General features: G+C 47.9%; 1 protein-coding gene across 14 annotated transcripts in view; it reads right to left on the bottom strand.

The window, feature by feature from the left end:
• Positions 1 to 24,137: 24,137 nt before the first annotated feature.
• Positions 24,138 to 25,644, bottom strand: part of pknox2 (pbx/knotted 1 homeobox 2) — a 540,450-nt gene continuing 538,943 nt past the window's right edge. For 9 of the 14 annotated variants that reach the window (XM_038779091.1, XM_038779084.1, XM_038779087.1 and 6 more), the window contains one exon: positions 24,544 to 24,773. In XM_038779091.1, the coding sequence (XP_038635019.1) occupies positions 24,544 to 24,773 (230 nt within the window). Of the gene's footprint in view, positions 24,774 to 25,644 lie in introns of all 14 variants that reach the window. The other 5 variants (XM_038779096.1, XM_038779085.1, XM_038779094.1 and 2 more) reach the window with 1 other exon arrangement.

The following is a 25,644-nucleotide window of genomic DNA, read 5'->3' as shown; positions in this document are numbered from 1 at the left end:
GGGAGAGGTTTAAAAAATGAGAGAGAGGGGAAGGGAGAAGTTACAAAATGGTTACCTGCAGGGAAAGAAGACAGAGAGCATAGGAGGTATGTCTCAAATTTGATTTTACAGTTTTAGAGGTGTGCCATGTCATTTATAAGGTTGGGAACCACTGTCTTAGGGACTGGGGACTATGAGGCACATTTCATCACATGAGTCCCAGACATCGAAGGCAGGCAACATGTTTAATGTGCGGAACATCAAAACCAAGGCCTGCTTATCTCCTCACTTATTGACAGCATGCAGGCACTTTCCAGGAGGCATTCTGGTTGTATTTCGCCCCTTGCCTAGCTCAAGGTCAGCATGGCTCAAGTATAGTGCCTCAATAGATATTCCAGCTGAGGTCAACCAGCTCGAACAGACCTGGGGCCTGCTCAGCAATTTAGTGTGTCAGGGAGTTGTCCATTTTCCAATGTTCTCACTGTAGAAATGGTCACAACTGTGAAAGTGCCCCATGGAGCACAATGAGAAAGAACAGATCCAATACAGAAGTCATTTCCTCTTGCACTGCAGGGAATTTATGCCCAGCTGACATTGGGATGGTTAGAATGAAAGAACCTTATTCATATAGCAGCTCCTAAAGCACTTTGCAAACAATTAATGCTTTTGAGGACAGATCTCTATACTGTCAGAAACATTGCAGCTATTTTTACACAGCAAGATTTCACAAATGGAAATGAGATGTTGAGTTAATAATCTGTTCTCCTGATGTTGGCCGAAGGATAAATGTTAGCCAGGACACTGGGAAACACTCCCATTCGTCAAATAGTGTCGTGGGATCTCATGTCTACCTGAGAGGACAGCAAGGCCGGGATTGTCCAATCCCTCGCCGGGTCGGAGAATTGCTGGGAGGGGCGCGAGAATCGCGCCACGCCGCTCGGATGCCGGCCTGCCGACTCTCCGGCGCCTGCGGGGTCCCCACTGCGATGGTCGGGGGCCATTGAAAGCAACCCCCCCCCCCCCCCCCCGGCGATTCTCCGTGCCTCGACGGGCCGAGTGCCCGCCGCGTTCGGCTGAGTCCCGCCGGCATGGGTTACGTATGGTCCCACCCAGCAGGGCCTCGGAGTTCTGGCTGCAGGTCCGTCCAGGTGGGGAGGGCGGGGGGGATCTGACTTCGGGGGGGGGGGCCTCCATGGTGGCCTGGCCCATGATCGGGACCTATGTTCCTCCACGCCGGGCCCCTGTAGGGCTCCGGCATATTTCCCGTTGGCCGGCGCAGAGACGGGAACCCACGCACATGCGCAGATAGCCGGCTTTCGAGCGGCGGAGCAGCGGACACCCCTCCGGCGCCATACTCACCCACTAGGAAGGGGTGAATACCTGGGCCTGGAGGCCCATTGACGCCGGAGTGGCTTGCGCCACTTTTGACGGCGGCATCAGAATTTGGCCGTGGGATCCGTGAATCCCGCCCAACACCTCCGAGCGTGCTGCATGTCCACAGTACTGCAGTAGAATGCCAGCCTGGATTCCATACAGTCCCTACTCTCACTATCATCACAATCCAAAGGTCACCCTGGAATCAATTCAGGCTCAAGGATGCTGTGAAGGCCTCGAATTGAGTGTCACAGTGACGACAAGTTTGTTTCTTTGGGTGTTTACTCTGAAAACAAACCCTGCAATGGGAACGCATCCCAGGATGCCCTTAAGAGATCTCATTCAATGTATAATGCATCACAGTAACTCTTGAAGTACAGTCTAAATACAACCTGCTATCATAAATAAACTCACACCCAATCTTGATAACAAAGAAACTGGTGCTGTTTCTGGGTTTATTCGTGCAGTAGGAAGCAAGAAGGCTCAGGTAAATATACTTTAATGTTGTGTCTCTCTCTGGCCTGATGTTCTTAATGCTCCTTCATATTGATAGCAGAGTGCGAGCGCAGGTTGACAGGCTACTGCTGATGCAGTGAATGAGGAACATAGGATTAGGAGGGGGCCGTTCAGCCATCATTCAATAAGATTATGGTTGATTTGTACCTGAACTCCGTTTACCAACATTAGTTCTATATCAGTGCATGCCAAACTATTGGCCACGACCCCTACTGAGGTCACAGAAATGGTGGATGGGATCACAAGTTTCCCCTCCTCCGAGGCTGTAACCCGCAGCAAGGCCCAGGCGGTGGCCGGCCCTGCTCTTGGTCCCATCCTCCCTCCGTCTCTCACTGGGGTGCTGAGTGGGAAAAAGGGCCAACATTGTGCCGTGAGGAATGAGATAAAAAAAGGACAATGTCCAACTTTGTAGTGATCTGTACATCTGTGCATACATCCGCACATACACCAGGGACTGCAGACAGATGTAACAGCCACAGCATCACTAGAGGGCAGCATCAGAGACGGGTATAAAGGGTACAGCCCAAGGGAGAATTTGACTCTTTCAGAAGCACAGAGCTGGTGAGCAGCAGCACACAGAGACAGCTCAGCATAGGCAGTTTACCTTAGCTTCACTAATCATACCTCCTGACTGTATTATATCTAGTTAAGCTCTGGAAACAGAACAAATCCATTGAATAAAGTGTTTGTGTTAACTGGAAGTCCTGATATCATATGTTATTCTCTAAGTCTGAATAAAGATTGTAGACTTCCAGTCCCTGGTGTATGTGCAGATGTACAGATCACTACTACATTAAAGAGACTAACAGAGAAAACTGCAGGTCTCTGCAAAATGAATTTTGTTTAAACAGACAGAATGACGGATTACAACTGGACATTTTGCTGATAACACTTTGTCTTGAAACAGAGAGAATAAGGCTCTCAAGGCTGAATGATGCTATAAAAATACAGGCTAAAACATTATAAAATAGGAGGCACTTCCGAGATTCAAGGGTGAGAACTCTGGGATCAACATTCGCAAGACAGACCCGAGTTTGGAAGCTCACACCCTCCAGAGCGAGCCTGGCCAAGTTTTCTCGAACGGGGTAATATTTTTGTTCAAGTGGTTAGCCCTGCTGCCTCACAGCCCCGAGGTCCCAGGTTCGAGCCCAGCTCTGGGTCACTGTCCTCGTGGAGTTTGCACATTCTCCCCGTTTTTGCGTGGGTTCCGCCCCCACCGTGGGCAGCACGGTAGCATTGTGGATAGCACAATTGCTTCACCGTTCCAGGGTCCCAGGTTCGATTCCCGGCTTAGGTCACTGTCTGTGCGGAGTCTGCACATCCTCCCCGTGTGTGCCTGGGTTTCCTCCGGGTGCTCCGGTTTCCTCCTAAAGATGTGCATGTTAGGTGGATTGGCCATGATAAATTGCCCTTAGTGTCCAAAATTGCCCTTAGTGTTTGGTGGGGTTACTGGGTTATGGGGATCGGGTGGAGGTGTTGACCTCGGGTAGGGTGCTCTTTCCAAAAGCCAGTGCAGACTCGGTGGCCCGAGTGGCCTCCTTCTGCACTGTAAATTCTATGAAACCCAAAGATATGCAGGCAAGGTGGATTGGCCACGCTAAAATGCCCCTTAATTGGAAAAAAATAATTGGGTACTCTAAATTTATTTTAAAAAAAGAATTGGATTAAATAATAAAAGCAATATAAAAGTAAATCAAACTTGCAGTGAGTATTCAATTTGTCTGTTTTGTCAGTTGATGACCATGTTGGGTACCAACAGTGGAGATTGGTAGACCGGAAGAATGTGCAGGGAGGCTTCACATCTTGTGTAGGCTGCAAGAGAAACATCCCTGAATAAGAGGCTAAAGGTGCTGTGTTTGCACCAACTGGCGTGACAACAGTGGGGCTTCTCTGATGACTGGCCACCATCTTTACAGGGGGAAATGCTGAATAGGACACAAATGCAGCTATCCTGGGGCCAGGAAGCAGGAGGGGAGGGCCCTTAACTGAGTCTTCTAACACTGAGTAATGTTGTGAGCTGGACTGACACTTAAATAAGTACAGGAAATAATAACATTTTTACAAAGTACTTGAAAACATTGATTTTTATATTTATATCAGTTATATGTTGATCTCTCATGTGCAAACTTGAATAGGTCCAAAGATGTGGAGGTTATGTGGACTGGACATGCGAAATTGCCCCATAGTGTCCAACGGTTAAGTGGGATTATGGGGACAAGGTGGGGAAGTGAGTTTTGGTAGATTGCTTTTTCAGAGGGTCGGTGCACACTTGATGGGCTGAATGGCCTCCTTTTGCACTGTAGGGGATTTATGATACTGAATTATTACAGCGTTATTGCTGGGTTTTTTTCGGTGTTTAGAGTCACATTAATTTTCAAGTGTGGCACAAGATTATGCCCCCTTATTTTTGAAAAAATTATTTTTCAAACTTTAAACTGACTGGAAAGTTAGCAATTTGAAATGACGCAGTACTAGAGATGTAAAAAAACAAACAAGTCACCCTCTGGGGGTTGTGAAAAGAGAGACATTTCCTATTAGTTAGAAATCCATCAAAACTTATAACTATCTAAGGAAGAGGTATTAAAATGAAAAGTGCTGGATAATGAAACAACGGCTGCCACAGGCAGAGTCATTCAAAACCCCTTGACAATACACAATGGATGAAGTATAACAGTCACTGCAGAGATATTGCGAGAAATATTTCAACAGAGGAAACAGGCTGACAGCTGGGCTCTCTCCCTCTCTCTCCTTTGGAACAAGTGTACACCCGATTTGGAAGCCAACATTACTAGAAATCTACCAGTGAACCGGGATGTCACATTCATGCCAATACTTTATACATCTAACCGCATCCATGAAACTAGCTAATCCAAGTTAGGAACAACATTTTAAAGTCTATACTTCTAGGACAATCAAACGACACTTAACTGCATATTATTTGAACCTTTATTTATTGGACTCTGACTTCCCTTATTTCTGATAGCTGTATGTGAGAGACGATGCGGATTATTTTCTTGATCCTCGGGTTTAAGGGTTAATAGGTTTGTTCAAGAAAATCCTGTTTGGTTGACTCCTTATTGCTCACAGCTTAAACAGTTAAAAATGTTGTGAATTTGAAAAGGCATATGCTTGTGAAAAAGAAACTTAAACCTTTGTTGTGAGGAGGCAGTTCACTCCTTCTCACCTCGTCATAAGTGTTAAAATGGAGCACTGGAAAATAGTTTGGGTTATCCTTTGATATCTTAAATTAAAAAAATCTCTCCCGGTCTTGAAAATTGGAATTATCCTGCAATATCCGGGCGAGATGACGTGATCTTGAAATGGAGTGAAATTTGAGGCCATTTTTTCCACACAAAGGCTAATAGAAAGTTGCAACACTCTCCCAGAAAAGGCTGTGGATATAATTAATTTTAATTACAACAAAGTAAAATGAATTATATCCACAGCTTTTTCTGGGAGAGAGTTCCAACTTTCATTTAGCCTTTAGAACATAGAACATAGAACAGTACAGCACAGAACAGGCCCTTCGGCCCTCAATGTTGTGCCGAGCCATGATCACCTCACTCAAACCCACGTATCCACCCTATACCCGTAACCCAACAACCTCCCCCCCCCTTAACCTTACTTTTATTAGGACACTACGGGCAATTTAGCATGGCCAATCCACCTAACCCGCACATCTTTGGACTGTGGGAGGAAACCGGAGCACCCGGAGGAAACCCACGCACGCAGGGGGAGGACGTGCAGACTCCACACAGACAGTGACCCAGCCGGGAATCGAACCTGGGACCCTGGAGCTGTGAAGCATTTATGCTAACCACCATGCTACCCTGCTGCCTAATAAATTTAGAGTACCCAATTATTTATTTTTTCCAATTAAGGGGCAATTTAGCGTGGCCAGTCCACCTAACCTGCACATCTTTGGGTTGTGGGGTCGAAACCCACACAGACACGAGGAGAATGTGTAAACTCCACATGGACAGTGACCCAGGGTTTGGATTCGAACCCGGGTCCTCAGCGCCGTAGTCCCAGTGCTAACCACTGTGCCACATGCCGCCCTCTACAGCACAGAACAGGCCCTTCGGCCCTCGATGTTGTTCCGAGCAATGATCACCCTACTTAAACCCACGTAACCCGTATACCCGTAACCCAACAATCCCCCCATTAACCTTACACTACGGGCAATTTAGCATGGCCAATCCACCTAACCCGCACATCTTTGGACTGTGGGAGGAAACCGGAGCACCCGGAGGAAACCCACGCACACACGGGGAGGACGTGCAGACTCCACACAGACAGTGACCCAGCCGGGAATCGAACCTGGGACCCTGGAGCTGTGAAGCATTGATGCTAACCACCATGCTACCGTGAGGGTGAAGGCAAATTTGTATGGAAAAATTGCCTCAAATTTCACTCCATTTTAAGATCACATCCTCTCGCCCGCGATTCTCCCATCATCAGAATAGCTGCTTTGTACCTACCCGAGCCAATACTTTAAACATCTTGATTAGATCACCCCTTAATCTTCCATACTAAAGGTTAATTTATGCAACCTTTCCTCAAAATTTAATCGTTTTAGCTAGGCCCGTCGACTTCCTCTGCCACACCTTGGAGAGAGACCAAAGGAGGAGCAGAGCAAGGACAGGGCTGACTGCTACCTGGGCATCAGTGAAAGGCACTATCTTGGAGGAGAGTAAGATCCACTTGGTCAAATGCAGCGAGCCCTGCAATATTCCAACATTTCCGAACGCTCAGTAGGGTTCCCGGCCAACAATTTGGGAAGCACTGATTATGTCAGAAAATTTTCATTTCATTTCATTTTTTAATTTCATGTCATTCAGATTAATCTATGCTGCCTGCCTTCTAAAGCCAATATATATTGGCTGAGGTACCAGAGCTACAAACAGTAGAAATATAGAGGAGGTGGTGAACACTGTGCCACTAGTTTGCCTCAGGAGTGGCCAATCAAGGTGCAGAACATGAAGATCTCATCGTCTTCCAAAGGGGCACACAGTAACTGAGTAGATCAGTCCTTGGGTGGCGTGAAGGGGAGCTTGAGTGTTTTTCTTTCAGTACCTTAAACCCATGGGGTGACATGGTAGCACAGTGGTTCGCACAGTTGCTTCACAGGTCCAGGATCCCAGGTTCGATTCGCGGCTTGGGTCACTGCCAGTCCGGAGTCTGCACGTTCTCCCCATGGCTGTGGGGGTTTCCTCCGGGTGCTTCGGTTTCCTACCACAGTCCAAAGGTGTGCAGGTTAGGTGCGTTGGCCATGCTAAATTACGCTTAGGTTAGGTGGGGTTACGGAGATAGGGTGGAGGTGTGAGCTTAAGTGGGGTGCAGCACAGTGGTGCAGTGGTTAGCACTGGGACTATGGTGCTGAGGACCCTGGTTCGAATTCCGGCCCTGAGTCACTGTCCGTATGGAGTTTGCACGTTCCCCCCGTGTCTGCATGGGTTCCATCTCCACTATCCAAAGATGCACTGGTTAGGAGGATTGGCCATGCTAAATTGCCCCTTAATTTGAAACAAAATTGGGTACTCTAAATTTATTTTAAAAATAGTGGGGTGCTCTTTCCAAGAGCCGCTGCAGACTTGATGGGCTGAATGGCCTCCTTCTGCAATGTAAATTCTATGATTCTATTGTAAGATGATGATCACTGTTAACCACATGTGAAAAAGCCATAAGAACCGAACTTCACCCTCCAGGTAACCTGCTCTGTATGCACTCCAGACATACTCCAAATTTGGAAGAATGGGAATCTGGGTATAGTTTTAGGCATGCGCATAATAATCTGGAAATTTCACACACCCATTCTTATGACAAAGTTGGATAATGAAGTTCCCATTCTGATGATGGGAGAATCGCGGGCGAGAGGATGTGATCTTAAAATGGAGTGAAATTTGAGGCAATTTTTCCATACAAAGGCTAAAAGAAAGAACGTATTCACACGTTCTCTTCTGAAGAAATTAGTTCTCGGAGTACAATCCCACTCCTGTAGGTTAGCTGCTGTTAACTAACAGGGCGACACAGTAGCACAGTGGTTAGCACTGTTGCTTCACAGCGCCAGGGACCCAGGTTTGATACCCGGCTTGGGTCACTGTCTGTGAGGAGTTTGCATGTTCTCTCCTCGTCTGTGTGGGTTTCCCCCGGGTGCTCCGGTTCCCTCCCACAAGCCCCAAAAGATGTGCTGTTAGGTGAATTCGACATTCCGAATTCTTCCTCAGTGTACCTGAAAAGGCACTGTAGTGGCGACTAGGGGGTTTTCACAGTAACTTCATTGCAGTGTTAATGTAAGCCTACTTGTGACACTAAAGCAAGATAACCTTTTTCACACAAAACAGTTGTGGTGATATGCCTGTGAACAATATTACGTGCACTCAGCAGTGCGACCTCCTACCAACAGGTGGTGTCAGACATCAGTCATGTGACATACGGCTATCGGCAGAAGGTTGTACACCAGGACAATCCCACGTAAGGGTAGTTCCAGGAGTTTGGGTGACTCAATCAGTAACTTGGTCTGCACAGCATTCTGATTGTTACTTTACCACATGTACATCAATAAATCATCATTCTAGTTAAGTCACAGCAATTCTGTAGATTCATTGCAGGGACAAGATCACGGAACACAACATGACACCAGGAATGTTAAAGATTTGAGAGTAACAACAAAAAAGGCAAAGTTCAATTGGCCGAAGAATGAAAAAAAAGAAAAAAGAAAGCATTCTTTGACCGACCTGGCAAACTGCGATCATTGACGACTCAACCCAGTAAAAGACATTGAAGTTTAAGATAGAAGGTTTAAAGGCACACCACCACCTTCAAATATTGGGTAATGTAGATGAAAACTGACGCATTTTCAAACAGCAGTTTAAATTCTATGTCTCATCCCTTGGCCTACAGGCACAGCCTGACGAAAGGCAAATTGTGTTGCTGCTCACAGTTGCGGGTCCACAAGCAATTAAAATATATAATACTTTTGCTTTTGATAGTGAGGAGAGCAAGAGATATGATGGAGTGATTGGATACTTCGATCGGCATTGCTCGCCAAAAATAAATGAGACATTTGAAAGGTACATTTTTTATACGGGTACAAAAAGTGTATCTTTCAACAGTTTTGTCACTAACTTAAGGCCGAAGGCCCAGTCCTGAAATTTCAGTAGTAGAAAATCTTCAATGCTCCGCAACCAAATAGTATTTGGTATATCAAATCACAAGCTCTGAGAGAGATTTCTGCGGGAAGAAGATTTGATATTGGAACTAATAATTAAGATTTGTCATGTCTGCTAGCTGCACAGCAGATCAGCACACTCAGCTCAAAACATTTTGGTGTCAACATGGAGGAAGAAGCCCTGTGTCACATCAGCACTGTGACACAGGTCAATAAGAAACATGGTCTCAGTGTGGGCAGCCATTTTAAGCAGCCGACAGGAGCCACCATCTTGTGCCAGAAATGTGGCAACTGACATGGCCGACGGCAATGTCCAGCCTTTGGAAAAGCCTATTCCAGGTGTGGCCACATTGGTCATTTTGCAAAAGTGTTTTTTGCGTCCTACAATGGACCAAATCAGACCAGTCAACATGGTTGATGAGATGCCTCCGGACGAACAGTTCTTCATTGCAACCAAGGACCAGAAAGGGCCGACCCATAAAGATGAAGATATAATCTCAAAAAAATAACACAGGGGACACAGGGGCTGGTTTAGCTCACAAGGCTAAATCGCTGGCTTTTAAAGCAGACCAAGCAGGCCAGCAGCACGGTTCAATTCCCATACCAGCCTCCCAGGACAGGCGCCGGAATGTGGCGACTAGGGGTTTTCACAGTAACTTCATTGAAGCCTACTTGTGACAATAAGCGATTTTCATTTCATTTCATTTCAAGAACAAACCTGATGCCATCAAAACCAGTTGGTAAACATTAGTGTTCTTGACGACTCATTACTCGCTCTGACTCTGACCTGGGAACAAAGGCCAATCTCCTCAGTCGGTCTGCTTTGCACATGTTGAACATGCAGCCGAAAGTCGTTGATCGACCGGGACCATTGATACGCTACGGTAAGAAAAATCTTGAAACGCTGGGTGAATGTGAGCTTGAGCTAGGCGTGCATGACACAATGTACCTGCTACCGTTTTATATTGGGGATATGAAAATCGAATCCATCATAGGAGCAGATGCATGCGAGTCCCTGAACCTAAATGAGCCTATGTTCCAGAAGAAGGTTGGCCAGCTGAGCTCAATGAATCCCAGTGAGATATGATAGTGCAGTCATTCGATGAGGATCCAGCAGAGGTACAGGCGGAGGGCGACAAATCAGACAAAGAGACAGAAGAGCCAAAGAGCATTCCAGGCTTCTGGTTAACAGTCTTCAAGAATGTGTATGTACTCAGTGGCATGATACAGGAGCACGATGAGCCCGTATTAAAGCATCTACAAGATGTGAGTGTTAAATGTTCAGAGTGTGAAAAGCCGAGAAGCTCTGGACTTAAACTCTGGAGTTTAAGTTCGAGTCTAATGAGTACTTTGCAAATGAGATACTTACGAAAGTGTACCAGCTGCGGCCTGACAAGCTTGAACCTTCATTCTTTGACAAACTAGAAATCACGGGGTGCACAGGCTGCCAGATCGACTGGAAGAAAGAAAAACATGTCACGTTGAAAACCATTAAAATGAAGCCGCAGAATAAGGGTCGGAGGACTCACAAAACAGTTACAAAAACGGTACCAAATGACTCCTTCAATTCCACAGCATGGAATGTTAAATTAAAGTTCTGCAGCAAAACTCGATGCTGATTTTGAAATTGGCTGCCTCCTGTCCGAGCACATAATTCCTTGTGCAATGTTGTATTTTACAGGAGAGGTTTTTGCAAAAGACATCGACTCTGATGGTGAATACTCCGATGACATACATGACAGCTTTGACGATGGTGCAGACAGCAAAAACGTGGAAGGTGAGCCAGAGGAAGAGACTATGAAATGCTGGTAAACCTGTTTCGCAGGAGTAATGACGAGCTGGATGAAGGAGCCCAAGAAGCACTACTCCGATGGTTTGGCGGGCATGATGAGGTGATCACAGAGGATGCCCGGATTGAACAGGACCCCAAGAAGTGTGAACGCTCTGTAATGGCGCACTCTAAAAGAAAAAGTGAGATTGCAGTAGCTGACACCACTCAGAGGAACAGGATTCGAACAAACTAATCACAGATTTCATTCCAATTTTGGAGAAGCTGGCTCCAGAGGGACAAGGTGAATCATCTCATGCGTCTGAAATGGTTCCGGTCGTCAATCCACTGCTGCTTGAGGCTACTCTGGCAGAAGATGAGTTAGAGGTGCTGATGAATATATCGTTATGTAGCTCGACGGATCACATGTACATACTAATGCAAGACCGGGATGACCCATCACCTGGATCATCAGGGCCAGAGAATGTTTGTATCATAATCTCCAATGAGGAGGAGCCATCAATTGATTTTGTAACAAGCCAGGACAGGACAGCAGCCAATGCGGTTTTCACCCAGGCACCAGACTACGAGGTTCTGCAATCATCAGTTGGGGGCACAGATTTGGTCATGATTATACAGTCACTAGGAAGCACGCCGGCACGAGAAGTCCTAACTGACGATCTGCACACTTCTGCGCACATGGTGCAGACCCATAGTAAGATGGGGGTTACCAAACCCAAACGTAAACAGAGAAGCACTCTCAAAAGAATCATCAGAGCTAAAAAGAGGAAGAGAAGGAGAGTGGGGGAGGCAGAGCATCCCACTGATGAAGACAAGAGCGAAGATGTTGATGCTGTGGCCGACAGGCCAGAGACAGAATATACAATGACGCAGCAGTAGCAAATAGAGTTGTGTAAAGAAACAAAAAAAGAAAAAGCTGGTGACGTGCTAGAAGAAGGATATGAAGCAAGAGACAGGCATGCAAACCGGTCTTCAAAAAGGCTGGCAACAGCCCAAGCGATCAGGGGTGATCCCGTGAGGGGGGCACAATCAGCTGTGCACAAGGGACACACCCCCAGCAGGCATATCATATCAATGGACACGAGTTAAATTTGTTGATACAGAAACCAAATGTGTAAAATAAAGATATTAATCAATGTTTGCATATAGATATTAACAATGTCCAAAGGAAGGGGGATGTGCTGATATACATGTGAACAATATTACATGCAGTCAGCAGTGTGAACTCCTACCAGCAGGTGGCATCAGGCGTCAGTCATGTGACATCCGGCTCTCGGACACCAGGACAGTCACACATAAGGGTAGTACCAGAAGAGTTTAAGTGACTCAGTCAGTAACATGGTCTGTATAGCATTCTGATTGCTACCTTACCACGTGTACATCAATAAATCATTATTCTAGTTAAGTCACCAGCAGCCCTGTAGATTCTTTGCAGATAGGATCACAGCACACAACAACAGTAAATAAAGATTCTGAGCAGTTATCTGATCCAAACTAGTTCCCATCTAGTGGTTATTGAACAAACCAGCATACACACAGCTCCCGACAGGAATCACGAGAGAAAGATGATTGGCAATTTCTGAATGATTTTTTTGCTGCCTCTGTTTAATCCTAATCTAAACTCACTGCCATCATGTGCTGAGGGGTTAGCTAACCTGCTTCTAAACCTTCCAATGCTACCCTATAGCTGATCCCAGGAGTGTGCACTAGATCAGCTTTCCCTCTGTGGAGAAGCCCCCAGGGAACTCAGGATTGTGTCCTGACACCAAATGGTGGGCCCTCGTCTTTCTCCCCACCTCCGCAGATAAACCCATGGCTCACGAACCTGATCATCTCTCCTCGTACTCTAGTAAAACATGAATGAAATTGTCTGAACAATACTAGCATTTTTAAAAAGAGTTGGGTGTTGGGCCTTTAAATGAGGGATGGGATCTACCCGGATGCAGACAGACTCCCGTAGCGCACAAGATTAGCCAGGTGTTTCCAGGTGCTCAGAGCACTGCGAAACACCCCGTTATCTAACACCCATCCGGGTAGATCGGGAGCCTCAAAGGCAACTCCACAATGAGGCTGCACTTAGCCCCATTTTCTGCACTGAGGAACTCCGCCCGCCGGACCTCCTCATTGCGGCGTGAGATCGGGACGTCATTTTCAAATGGCGTCCTGATCTCCCGAGCTCCCGACACGACCCCCGGGCCCCCCCAACTCACCATAAGGGGCTCCCGGGGCCCCTCCCCAACATGAATGAAAATGAAAATCACTTATTGTCACGAGTAGGCTTCAATGAAGTTACTGTGAAAAGTCCCTAGTCGCCACATTCCGGCGCCTGTTCGGGGAGGCTGGTACGAGAACAGGCGCCGTGAGACCAGCTGTCTCACTTTAATATGCAGATATGCCAGAAAGTGATCCCGTCCACAATGGGCAGGATTCACATCGCCGTCACGCGGGATTGCGTTAGATCTTGCAGGGAGTGGTGAGCCAGGTAGATCCCGGATGTTCGATCTCTGGTTGTGTTGTGCTGCGCTGCTTTTCGGACTTAATGTGACCAGCAGATCCCGCCCGAGGAAACGATTGAGCCTTCACTTGAACTATTTCAGAATATTAATTCCAGGGCGATCAGATTTTTGAACAATGCTTTCTTTAAGCGAGGTCCTGAATCACAAGAGCTTACTTTCAGCCATTATTCAAAGAAATAAATATTTTACACAATCTGCCAACATTACAGGATTATGCGTTTGCCACTAAAGCTCAAGTGCGTCTTTTTGTCCAACTGGGTACATTATAAGGCGTCTCAGGAGCTTTTTAAGTTTTAAGTGCAGCATGGTGGCACAGCGGTTAGCACTGCAGCTTCCTCCCACAGTCCAAAGATGTACGGGTTAGGTGGATTGGCTACGTTAAAATTGTCCATTAATGTCTAGGGATGTGCGGGTTAGGTTATGACTGGGTGGATATGGATAGAGTACTCTTTCGAAGGGTGGGTGCAGACTTGATGGGCCAAATGTCCTCCTTCTGCACTGTAGGGATTCTATGAAGTCCATTTTTCTCAATGTTTAGACATCCCAATTTGCCGAAGTTAAGAGATCATGATGTTCAGTTATCAGTCTTGTTTCAGAGACCGTGTCCCTGTTTCTGAGTCTGCAGGTTGTGCATTCAAAACCTGTTCCCGAGACTCAAATGCAGGGCTTAAGCGGATACTCTGCACTGCTGCCTTTTCGATCAAATTTTAAATCAACACACTCAAGTGGATATTAAAGATCAGATGCATTATTTGAATGAGGGCAAGGAATTATCCAGTGTCCTGGCCAATACTCACCCCTCAATTAACATCGCTAAAATAGGTTCTGTAATCCTTTAACAGCACGGTAGCATGGTGGTTAGCATCAATGCTTCACAGCTCCAGGGTCCCAGGTTCGATTCCCGGCTGGGTCACTCTGTGCGGAGTCTGCACGTCCTCCCCGTGTGTGCGTGGGTTTCCTCCGGGTGCTCCGGTTTCCTCCCACAGTCCAAAGATGTGCAGGTTAGGTGGATTGGCCATGCTAAATTGCCTGTAGTGTCCTAAAAAGTAAGGTTAAGGGGGAGGGTTGTTGGGTTACGGGTATAGGGTGGATACGTGGGTTTGAGTAGGCACAACATCGAGGGCCGAAGGGCCTGTTCTGTGCTGTACTGTTCTATGTTCTAACACATTGCTACTGTGGGACCTCAGAACCTTGGAATTTCTACAGTACAGGATCCCATTCAGCCCATTGAGTCTGCACCGACCATCTGAAAGAGCACCCTATCTAGGTCCACTTACCCCCCTCTATCCCTGTAACCCCACCTAATCCACGCACATTGGACACTAATGGCAATTTAGCATGGCCAATCCATCTAACCTTCTCATCTTTGGACTGTGGGAGAAAACTGGAGCACCCAGAGGAAACCCACGCAGACACGGGGAGAAAGTGCAAACTCCACACAGCTAACCACTATGCCACACCTCATGAAAATCATCTCCATTACAACAGTTACTCTGTTTCAGAAGTACTCAATTGGTTGTAAAATGCTTGGAACAATCAATAGTGAAAGGTACTGGATTAACCACGTCTGAATTCTTGGAGGGAGGTGAGAGAAGAGACAGGAAGCTCTGAAGTACTAGATGTGGGCAGCATGGTAGCATTGTGGATAGTACAATCGCTTCACAGCTCCAGGGTCCCAGGTTCGATTCCGGCTTGGGTCACTGTCTGTGTGGAGTCTGCACATCCTCCCCGTGTGTGCCTGGGTTTCCTCCGGGTGCTCCGGTTTCCTCCCACTGTCCAAAGATGTGCAGGTTAGGTGGATTGGCCATGATAAATTGCCCTTAGTGTTCAAAATTGCCCTTAGTGTTGGGTGGGGTTACTGGGTTATGGGGATAGGGTGGAGGTGTTGACCTTGGGTAGGGTGCTCTTTCCAGGACCCGGTGCAGACTCGATGGGCCGAATGGCCTCCTTCTGCACTATAAATTCTATGTCCAATCTAAGGGAAGGCTGCCTTTTAGATCAAATGCTGAATCTTGACCATTGTCAGTGTTGAAAGGAGGTGACAGAGCTGATATACAGAGGTACATGCAGAAGTAGTTGATAATGTCCCAAGTGCAGTTTCTGAGTGAGCACATGCAGAAGCATCACCTGCATACTGAAGCTCTATGACTGAGATTGGCGCGGTTTTGATTTTGTATTGAAGGCGCTGTAGGTTGAACATTTCCCATCAGTTCTGTGGGTAACTTGCTGGAGGTGATGTGCAGTATTGCAATGAGGAAAACGGAGAGGAGAGTTGGTGCAATTGTTTGCCTCCCGTCTTCACTGTGATAGGATTTGCGGTGGTTCTGTTGCCGAGGACCACAGCACGCGTGTCGTTGTGGATTTGGCGGAACGCGGTGACAATTTGAGGGCAGTCAAATTTTAGGAGGATAATCCATCGCAGTGGACACAGTCGAAGGCTTTTGTGAGGCCAAAAAAGGTAACGCTGTTCGTTGTACTTTACTTGAATTTGCTGACCTACGCCAGGCACCTCGAAGCATTAGAGAATTACCACCAGCGGTGCCCTCGCAAGATTCTTCCAATCCTGTGGCAGGAAAGGCGGTCCAACAGGAGCATTGTCCCGCAAGCCAATATGCCCAGCATCCAAATGCTAATAACTCAATCCCAGCTCTGCTGGGTGCGACATGTTGTTCCTGTCCCTGACACCAAACTCCCAAAGCAGTTGCTTTACTCAGAACCGAGTTGTGGCAGGAGACTCCCAGGAGGAAAGCGGAAACATTTTACGGAAGTCCTCAAAGCATCACTAAAGAGGTCAAAGATTCCCACCCACTCATGGCTGATGCCAGCTTGCGATCAATCCAAATGAAGGCGGCCCATTAAGGGAGATATCAAACGCAAAGGTTTTGTCAGCAGAGTACAGAGACATAGTCGAGGCATTGGAGAGAGTACACAAACCTCCAAACACTCCATCTACCCAACTCTTCAAGCGACAGAGTCTGCAGATCGCTACTTCAGAATCCATCAAGTGGAGTGGGAGCAATTCATCCTTAGATCGTGGGGGATGGGTTAAGAAGAAGATGTAAAATGAAAAGGGGAAAAAGAAACACATGTCAAAGGAGATTCAAATTAGTAAAAGGCAAATTTAGGATCGAGATCAGGAAGTTCTTTTGCAAGAAAAGGGTGGATGATTCCAAAATGGGAGCCATGCAAAAATCTCAGTGGGGGGTAGGGCCATTGGAAATTACAGAACTGGAGTGGACAAAGCCATAGTTAAATCTGAACATAAGGCTAAGAATTTCCAGGATCAAAGTAAATCACGTGATGAGTGATCAAGACTAGGATATTGCAAATTAGGATATTGTTGGGTAAGCTGGAGTGTATGGAAGATGGGAGGTCAACTAAGGAAGCGTTTTGATAGAAGGTTAACTGTTACTTACCCCCACTCTGGACTGATATTGGGAGTGCTCTGCACAACTACACGTCCATCCAAATTTCAGCACCCCGGGCAGCATCTGTGCCGTTTTACAGCCCCTTAACCCAGACTATGGTTTGCCAGCTGCATAAAATTCATTAGGGATTCTTCCTACAAACAAAAGATGACTTGAACCCACGGCTAAATGGCAGTATAATGTCCAGTAACACACCAAGATTTGTAGGAACACCCTGGTTTGAAACCACCCGCCCGCCCCGCTTTTACGGGCAGCATGGTAGCATGGTGGTTAGCATAAATGCTGCACAGCTCCAGGGTCCCAGGTTCGATTCCCGGCTGGGTCACTGTCTGTGCGGAGTCTGCACGTCCTCCCTGTGTGTGCGTGGGTTTCCTCCGGGTGCTCCGGTTTCCTCCCACAGTCCAAAGATGTGCGAGTTAGGTGGATTGGCCATGCTAAATTGCCCGTAGTGTCCTAAAAAGTAAGGTTAAGGGGGCGGTTGTTGGGTTACGGGTATTGGGTGGATACGTGGGTTTGAGTAGGGTGATCATTGCTTGGCACAACATCGAGGGCCGAAGGGCCTGTTCTGTGCTGTACTGTTCTATGTTCTACACAGATTTTGTACAATGTAAAAATGCAAGAGTTTATCTTAGCAAATATTCTGTAACATTTTGGAGGAACGAGAATTCTGACTTCTGCTGAACAGCTGTCCAGGCAATGGACGAAAAAGCAAAAAATGCTGGAAAAACGCAGCAGGTCTGGCAGCCTCTGTGGAGAGAGGGGGAAACAATCCATGTTTCGAGTTTGTGTGATTCTTCAGAGTTGAGTCATACAGAGTCACTAGATTAACTCGGTTTCTCTCTCTTTACAGATGCTGCCACACGCTGGGCTTTTCCACCATTTTCTGTTTTGATTTCAGATTTCCAGCATCCGCAGTATTTTGATTTTATTACAATGGATTTGTTGACCATATGTCCCATTGCTGCGGTACTATCACGTCACGGTGCACAAAATGGCTGCCTACATGCCAATGACTATTCTCGTTCAAAGTAATTAATTGTATATTAAATGCTCTGGAACATCATAGGTGTGATATGATATCGTTCACTCAATTATCAAGGTAATTGCTTGCATGAAAAATAAAGGGCTCTCCAAACATCCGCAACGTAATCAATTCCACCATCCCAAATTTAACTGGTTGTGAATAAGACAATGGAGCTCCTTGGCCCAAATGAAACTGGGAAATCAACTGAACAGAGGGCCCGATATTTCAGGGTGGTCTGTAATAAAAGGCACGATTCTCCAGAAAGATTTCCAAGTGCTGTAGCAAACGGGAATTGCCGCGTGTTTCCCGGCCCTCGGCCCAGCGAGGCCGGAAACGCTACTCAACGTTAATTGGTCCACTTAACGAGGCCTCACGGGCTTCCCAAATGCTAGCTTACCAGCTGATTCGCCGTGACCGCTTTCGCCAGCCCCCCGTTAACAAGGTCAAGCAGCACTTAGGCTGCACTTGCTCAGCCAACCCCAGTCCACTCACAACAATGGGGCCGAGGAAACCGGCCCCAAGATTCGGGGATGCTGACCTGGGGAGGATCCTGGACGCGGTGGAGGCCAGGAGGGATGTCCTGTTTCCCAGAGTGTCCCGGAAGGTGAGCCACAAGGCAGCCAGAGCTGCCTGGGATGAGATGGCGGCAGCAGTCAGCTCGGGCAGCGTGACCACAGGGACTGGCCTCCAGTGTCGGAAGAAGATCAACAACCTCCACCGGGCAGCAGGAGTGGCTAGACACCAACGTCCCACCCGCCAATCCTCCGAGGGAGCATTCACCGAGGCGACCCCCAACCTCCCTCCATCCCCCTCCCCTTCAGCAGGAACCCTGCTGGATCCCTGGACCTAGCTGGGTCCCAGCCTGATGCTATGCCCCTGGCACAGAGTTCCCGGAGCTGATGGAGACTTTAGGGAGTGGCTGGGACGTTCAGAGAGAGATGTCCCATATCTGCCAATTGGAGGAGTCCCAGAGGCTACAGGCACTGGAAATGGCGCCGGCAATGAGTGGCACCGAGGCCAACACTGCTAGGGTGACGACCGCAGTGGAGAGCCTGGTGCACGACGTCGGAACCATGAGTGACGGTGTCCATGCGTCGCGCAGTCAGCGACAGCCATGGCTGAGGGGATCGGCAGTATGCCTGCCACACTGGGAGATGCCACCCAGTACCAGGCCGAACTTGAAGGGGTTCTGGGAGACAAGTCCAGTTCTCAGATGGGAATGGCCGAGGTGTTGCGGAGATTGTCCCAGTCGCAGGTGGACATGGCTGAGTCACTGCAGAACATGGCCCTGCCACTGGGAGATGTGTCCGTCACTGAGGGGCATCGCCAAGGGCGTCGACACAATGGTGTGGACTATGGGGAACCACCAGGGTTGGCAGAGCCAGATGATCCAGGGGCAGTTGGGGTTCGAACCAGCTGCCCCTCCATCCCAAGGTGAGGCCCTGTGCCCTATGGGCACTGACCAGGAGGGGGAGCCACTGAGTGCCAACCCAGGCCCTTCCCATGGGGTGACGAGGGTGGCCACCAGCATTCCCGGGTTGCACCCCCCTGATGAGGCCACATCTCGGGGTATAAATGTGTGTGCTCACCTATCTGCAGCCATTTCGGCAGCAGCTGCAGGAGACTACACATCTCTGCTTAATAAAGCATCGATTACACTCTACTCTCGTTTCGTCGTAATTGATCAGTGCATCAGGGGCGAAACCCACGCAAAAACGAGGAGAACGTGCAAACTCCACACGGACAATGACTCAGAGCTGGGATCGAACCTGGGACCTCAGCTCTGTGAGGCAGCAATGCAAACCACTGCGCCACCGTGCTGCCCTGTGTCAAGTTCACAATTAACCACGATCGTCAGTTCCCTATTAGCCAGAGGCCTCAGCAGTCGGTGGGGGTTATGGGTGGTTGGTCGCAGACGGATAGGGACAGGGGTTGCCACCGGCATGGGACTGGGATCCAAGAGTTGGCATGGTGTCACCTCGAGCGATTGCCCCCCCCCGCGTGCCTACCCCTCCCGACCCTCCCATGGCGGCCCACTCCTGCTGAGATTCCCCCTCCAGGCACTGGGGTGGCAAGGCCAGCACCCCCCCGGTCTCTTTGCCTGGGAGCAAAGATTGCTACTCCCCTCCTCGGCTCTCCACAGAAGCCTTTCCGTCAGGTTCACGTTGTTAATAAGGAGTACAAATCGACACCAGCTTAAGCACTTGCTGGAGACGTTGGTGAATGATGGAAGGCCGTTGGATGACAGGTGGCTCTTATTAATTGTATGGAAATGGGCCTTAAGTGGCAATAATTGGTTTATCTCCACGGTACGATGGGATTCCGAATGCACCTACGAGAGCAGACTGGTTGCATCGCAAACTGTTTGGCGCTTAGCGAGTTTCCTGTTTTTGGCCCTCCGCTATTCACTGGCCTCGTTACGCTTGAGCGCAAGTGTAATGAGGCTGGAAGATGCCTCCCATTGACTTGCAATTCAACAATTATTAGTCATGATCTCCCTGCATGGCGGAGCAGACTCGGGCCAAATGGCCTACTTCTGCTCTTATGTTTTATGGTCTTATAATAACTTGGCAATAATCTAGGTAATAAACTTCAGATTACACAATTCCAAAGTGTTGAATAGTAAATGCACTGACTGCTGAGAAACTATACTAATTGAGAAGCAGTGAAGATCTACCGAGGCACAATTTTCCAAAAAACCTTCAAAATAGGACACAATCAGTGGACAACAATGTACTTTTAACATAGAATGTGCAATCTGACAGAAACGGATGCTGAGCCAGAGGTGGTATTAAGAGAGTTGACCAAAACCTAGTCATGGGGCAGAGCCAAATGTTGATATGGAGGTGGAATTAGACAGTCAGTGTGAGGAGGGGGCACGGATATGTGTTGGAAACTCAGCTTGGGATTGAACAGGATGCTGAGGTTGTGAGCAGTCTGGAACAGTCTGAACCCAAGTCAGTGGCCGAGACAGGCAAAGTGTTGGTATCTGTGTGGATAGGAGCAGGATTCCCAAAAGAGAAAGTGATTGGATTGTCCACTCACAAAATGTGCAGATGGAGTTAAATATACGGAAGTGTGGGGTAATCGACTTTGGAACAGAGATAAACAAATTGGGATATTTGTGAAATGGAGTAAGATTAGGGACTGTGAGAAACAAATGGTTTTGGATGCTCAGGTACACAATCAGGCACAGTGGTATTGTCACTGGACTAGTAGTAATCCAGAGACCTAGAGCAAGATCTGGGGGCCTGGGTTCAAATCCCACCATGGCAGATGGTGAAATTTCAATTCAATAAAAAAGAAATTCTGGGATGACCATGAAACCATTGTCATAAAACCCCAACTGATTCACAAATGTCCTTTCATGTGTGCCGACATGTGACTCCAGATCCACAGCAATGTGGTTGACTCTCAAATGCCCTCTGAAATGGATGGAAGTTAGAGATGGGCAATAAATGCTGGACAAGACAGCAATGCTCACAACCCATAAAATGAAAAAATAAAAAATAAAAAACAATTTAAAAGGTTCAGTAAGGATATATTATCCTTGGAATTGGAGTGGGTGCAGTGGCAGAATCACCTGGGCAGAGAACTAATTTATGAAGACTAGGTTTATATTCCCTTGAGTATAGAATATGAAGGAGCGATCTAATTAAGTCGTTCTGGATGTTTGAAGAATTTGATAGCACTGGTGGAGAAAGTATTTCCCCTGGTGAAAAGTCTAGAACGAGGGGGCATAACTAGGGGCTACTCTGTTCGGAGGTGATGACAGAAAGTAAGCTGGAACTCCCTAACCAATGCCTAGACAATTCACAGGTTCAAATCAATTTAAGATCAGAGTGCTGTCGGTCATGAGGTTGGGTGAATTAAGTTGAGATACAAGTATAACAAAATGGCAGGGCAGACTCAAGGGGTGGAATGCACTCCTCCGCCCCCCCCCCCCCCCCCCCCCCCCCCCCCCAACCCTTCTGTTCTGAAAGAACTTGTGGCAAGGTTACAGAGTTTGACACATGAGCAATGACAAAAGCTGCAATCTAGTGGAAAATGAAACGCCTGCGATCCAAATACGATTGGATCTAGATTTTAAACCAAATGTTAAAAGTGAAAGAATGTGAGGGACGTTGGGATCAATTGATTGCAGGAAACAGGGGCACAATCTAACAGCCAGGCTGCGCCAGAAAAACAGCTCGCCGCGGCGCAGCGTGGCTGATAAAAGCCCAGAAGACCCTGCTCCCGGGATCTACCCAGCTCGCAAAGCCTCGCGGGTTGAGGTCGGGGATCACTTTGGGGTCTTGAAGATCAGGCTCCCTTTAAAAATGTTGCCCCGATTTCTCGCTGCACTGGGGAGTTCCCGCGAGCGGGCTGTGTGCGGCCTTAGCCGCGTATTCCACAGTCAGGCCCCTTATACAACGCGAGTCGTATTGAATAGCCCTGTGTTTCTCGACATTGAGTCCGGGAAACACGTGGCTAAAGGCGCTCACTATGGGGTTTCATTCCCTTTTGGGAGGATTACCCCCAAGTATATCCAATTTGTGTCAGAATACATTTTAGAGACTTCCCTGAGAGAACAGTGACAGAGAATAGTGACAGATTCGGCTACAAAGATGGAAAATATATCTCAATAGCAGTACCTTTTAGCAGCCAGGTGTCAAAAAGAACGTTCCTCGATTTCAAGGCAACACCTGACTTCGCATATCATCCGTGGCAGATTTTCCTGACCAGCTGATAGCTCTCCCCACCCACTGCCAGGCTATCCAAAGAGTTGCAGTTTACAAGATTACAAGGGTATCTTTATCTCTTTGCATCTTACAAAATACATGTGTACATTTCTTCAATCCCCTGGGGTATGTCCATCGGTAGCAGATATCATCCAGCAACCCAGGCTGAAGTGAGCATGGTTCTGAGGGATGCGTCTTACAAAAACGATAGCTGTGTGGAAAGGTGAACCATTCCATGCCTGGGCACCACAAAGCCCAGGTCATTCTAGGAAAACTCCTGCTGGATATGGGAAAAGGGCTGCGGTACCCATCATCCACAGTCTAACTTGATGTCATAGAATTTATAGCGCAGAAGGAGGCCATTCGGCCCATCGAGTCTGCACTGGCCCTTGGAAAGGACACCCTACTCAAGCCCACAGCTCCACCCTATCCCCATAACCCAGTAACCCCACCTAACCTTTTTTGTACACTCAGGGCATTTTATCATGGCCAATCCACCTAACCAGCACATCTTTGGACTGTGGGAGGAAACCCACGCAGTCACGGGGAGAACATACAGACTCCGCACAGACAGTGACCCAAGTCGGGAATCGAACCTGGGACCCTGGAGCTGTGAAGCATCTGTGCTAACCACTGTGCTACCATGCTGCCCTTAAGGCAGGACACAGTCAACACACTTGGCTCTGGGAATGCAAGCTTACATTTCAGATGCCCGGTAAACTGGATTAACGTCCAGCAGGAAACAGGTTTCAACATAAGGATTTTCTAATGTCACCTAGCTCTGAGGAAAACTAGAAGCAGGGAATTGGGGGGGAAAATAAAGGTGTAAATCTCGAGACTTTGTACGACACAGGAGGAGGAAGCAGATCGTGGCAGTGATTATGCACATCACTGCGATGACATTTGTAAGTAGTTTCTAGAACGTTGAGTACGCCTTACTCCCACACATTATGTGAAAGATAGTGCAAAAGAAAGGGCTTAATTTTCACCTCCAATAAAACAACAGTTATTTTTGTATTTAATTTATATTTGATAAACTTCTGGATAGCTACTCAAAAACTTGAGTGTCCGGTTAAAAACAACGTAAGCGGCAACTCTAGGAACGCACCGAAGTCTGGTGCCATCAATCCACATTAAGATGATAGTAAAACATTTAGTTTTTAAAGAAAAAAAACCATTCTGTAGCCCTGGCTTGCCATGTAGGGTTACCAACCCTCCTGGGAGACTTCAGGGATTAAACATTAATCCCAGGACACTGTTACAAACAACAACCAGGAGAAAAATCACAGGGGACATTAGATTTGTGTTAAAAAAAATTTTTTTCACAACTAAAATGTTCAACGCACAAGAGGGGGGGGGGGGGCGCTGTTTGGCCGAGAACAGTGGTAGGGGGAGGGAGGCCATGCAGCGAAAGCTCCAGGAATACAACCAGCCAGAGTTGATAACCCATTTTCAGGTAACCTGCTCCACACCATTCATAGAAGAGAGGTCAAGTGAGTCCTGAAAGCTACCTGCGACCAATCAGGAGGCAAGCCGGGGTGGGGGGGGGGGGGGGGGGGGAAAGAGAGTGAACGGGGGTGGGGGGAGTGAACAGTGAAACAACCAGCTTCTTCAACCCGTTTTTTCAATCGTTATTTATTTGAGTTGGAAAGCTAGGGTGAAGGCATGACAGACACAGTCTCACCATTCGGCCCCTCGCTCCCTCCTTAGCGTTAAGAAAAGCCTCAGTCCAACTGTAAAGCCAGGGGCAGCGAGGGTCTGTGGGGATGACCACACCAGCCAAGTAAAAAATACAAATGTAAAACAAATGTCAAAAAAAATGAAGGATACATTCACAATAACATTCATTAATACAGGATAAATCACAAAATAGATTCTAGACACAGGGGCCTTCGTTCTTACGACTGTCACCTTTGATATGACTTGTTCATAGAGAAGAGTCTTTCATCCTTTTTTTAAAAAAAAACAGTCTGCACACTGGTCAAATTTTTCTTCCTTTGCCTCCTCTGTGTGCAAGCAGAGCTGTTAGTCGAGAGAGTCACTATTGTCCAGGCCCAGGTCATTAACGTTGGTTGTCTGCAGTTCCCCATTGTCATCCTCCTCCTCCTCCTCTTCTTCCTCTTCAATCTCATCCTCGTCAGTTCCATCCAGCGAGTCATCACCCGCATGGCCAGCCATCATAGCCTGCTGCATGGCGAGGGTGGCGGTGTCAGAGGAAAGCGTCTGGAGACTGTCCATGGCTGTGGTCATAGTGCCTGAAAGAGAATGGGTTTATTACCACTTGCAATCAATATAAGGCAGGGGAAATAACAGGAGATGGAATGGGAAGGTGTAGGGGGGGGGGGGCGAAAAGAGAAGGGGAGGGTGAGGGGGGAAAAGGAGGCGATGGGGGGGAGAAAGAATGAAATGACTGGGGAAAAGAGACGGGGGGAGAAGAAAGAGACGGGGGGAGAAGAAAGAGACGGGGGGAGAAGAAAGAGACGGGGGGAGAAGAAAGAGACGGGGGGAGAAGAAAGAGACGGGGGGAGAAGAAAGAGACGGGGGGAGAAGAAAGAGACGGGGGAGAAGAAAGAGACGGGGGGAGAAGAAAGAGACGGGGGAGAAGAAAGAGACGGGGGGAGAAGAAAGAGACGGGGGGAGAAGAAAGAGACGGGGGGAGAGAGAAAGAGACGGGGGGAAGAAGAAGAGACGGGGGGAGAAGAAAGAGACGGGGGAGAAGAAAGAGACGGGGGGAGAAGAAAGAGACGGGGGGAGAAGAAAGAGACGGGGGGAGAAGAAAGAGACGGGGGGAGAAGAAAGAGACGGGGGGAGAAGAAAGAGAAGGGGGGAGAAGAAAGAGACGGGGGGAGAAGAAAAGAGACGGGGGGAGAAGAAAGAGACGGGGGGGAGAAGAAAGAGACGGGGGGGAAAGAAAGAGACGGGGGGGAAAGAAAGAGACGGGGGGGAAAGAAAGAGACGGGGGGGAAAGAAAGAGACGGGGGGGAAGAAAGAGACGGGGGGGAGAAGAAAGAGACCGGGGGGAGAAGAAAGAGACGGGGGGAGAAGAAAGAGACGGGGGAGAAGAAAGAGACGGGGGAGAAGAAAGAGACGGGGGGAGAAGAAAGAGACGGGGGGAGAAGAAAGAGA

The sequence above is a fragment of the Scyliorhinus canicula genome, chromosome 19, assembly GCF_902713615.1.
Source record: "Scyliorhinus canicula chromosome 19, sScyCan1.1, whole genome shotgun sequence".
Lineage (NCBI taxonomy): Eukaryota > Metazoa > Chordata > Chondrichthyes > Carcharhiniformes > Scyliorhinidae > Scyliorhinus > Scyliorhinus canicula.
The sequence above is the reverse complement of the archived record's forward strand: the minus strand, read 5'-3'. Positions and strand labels throughout refer to the sequence as shown.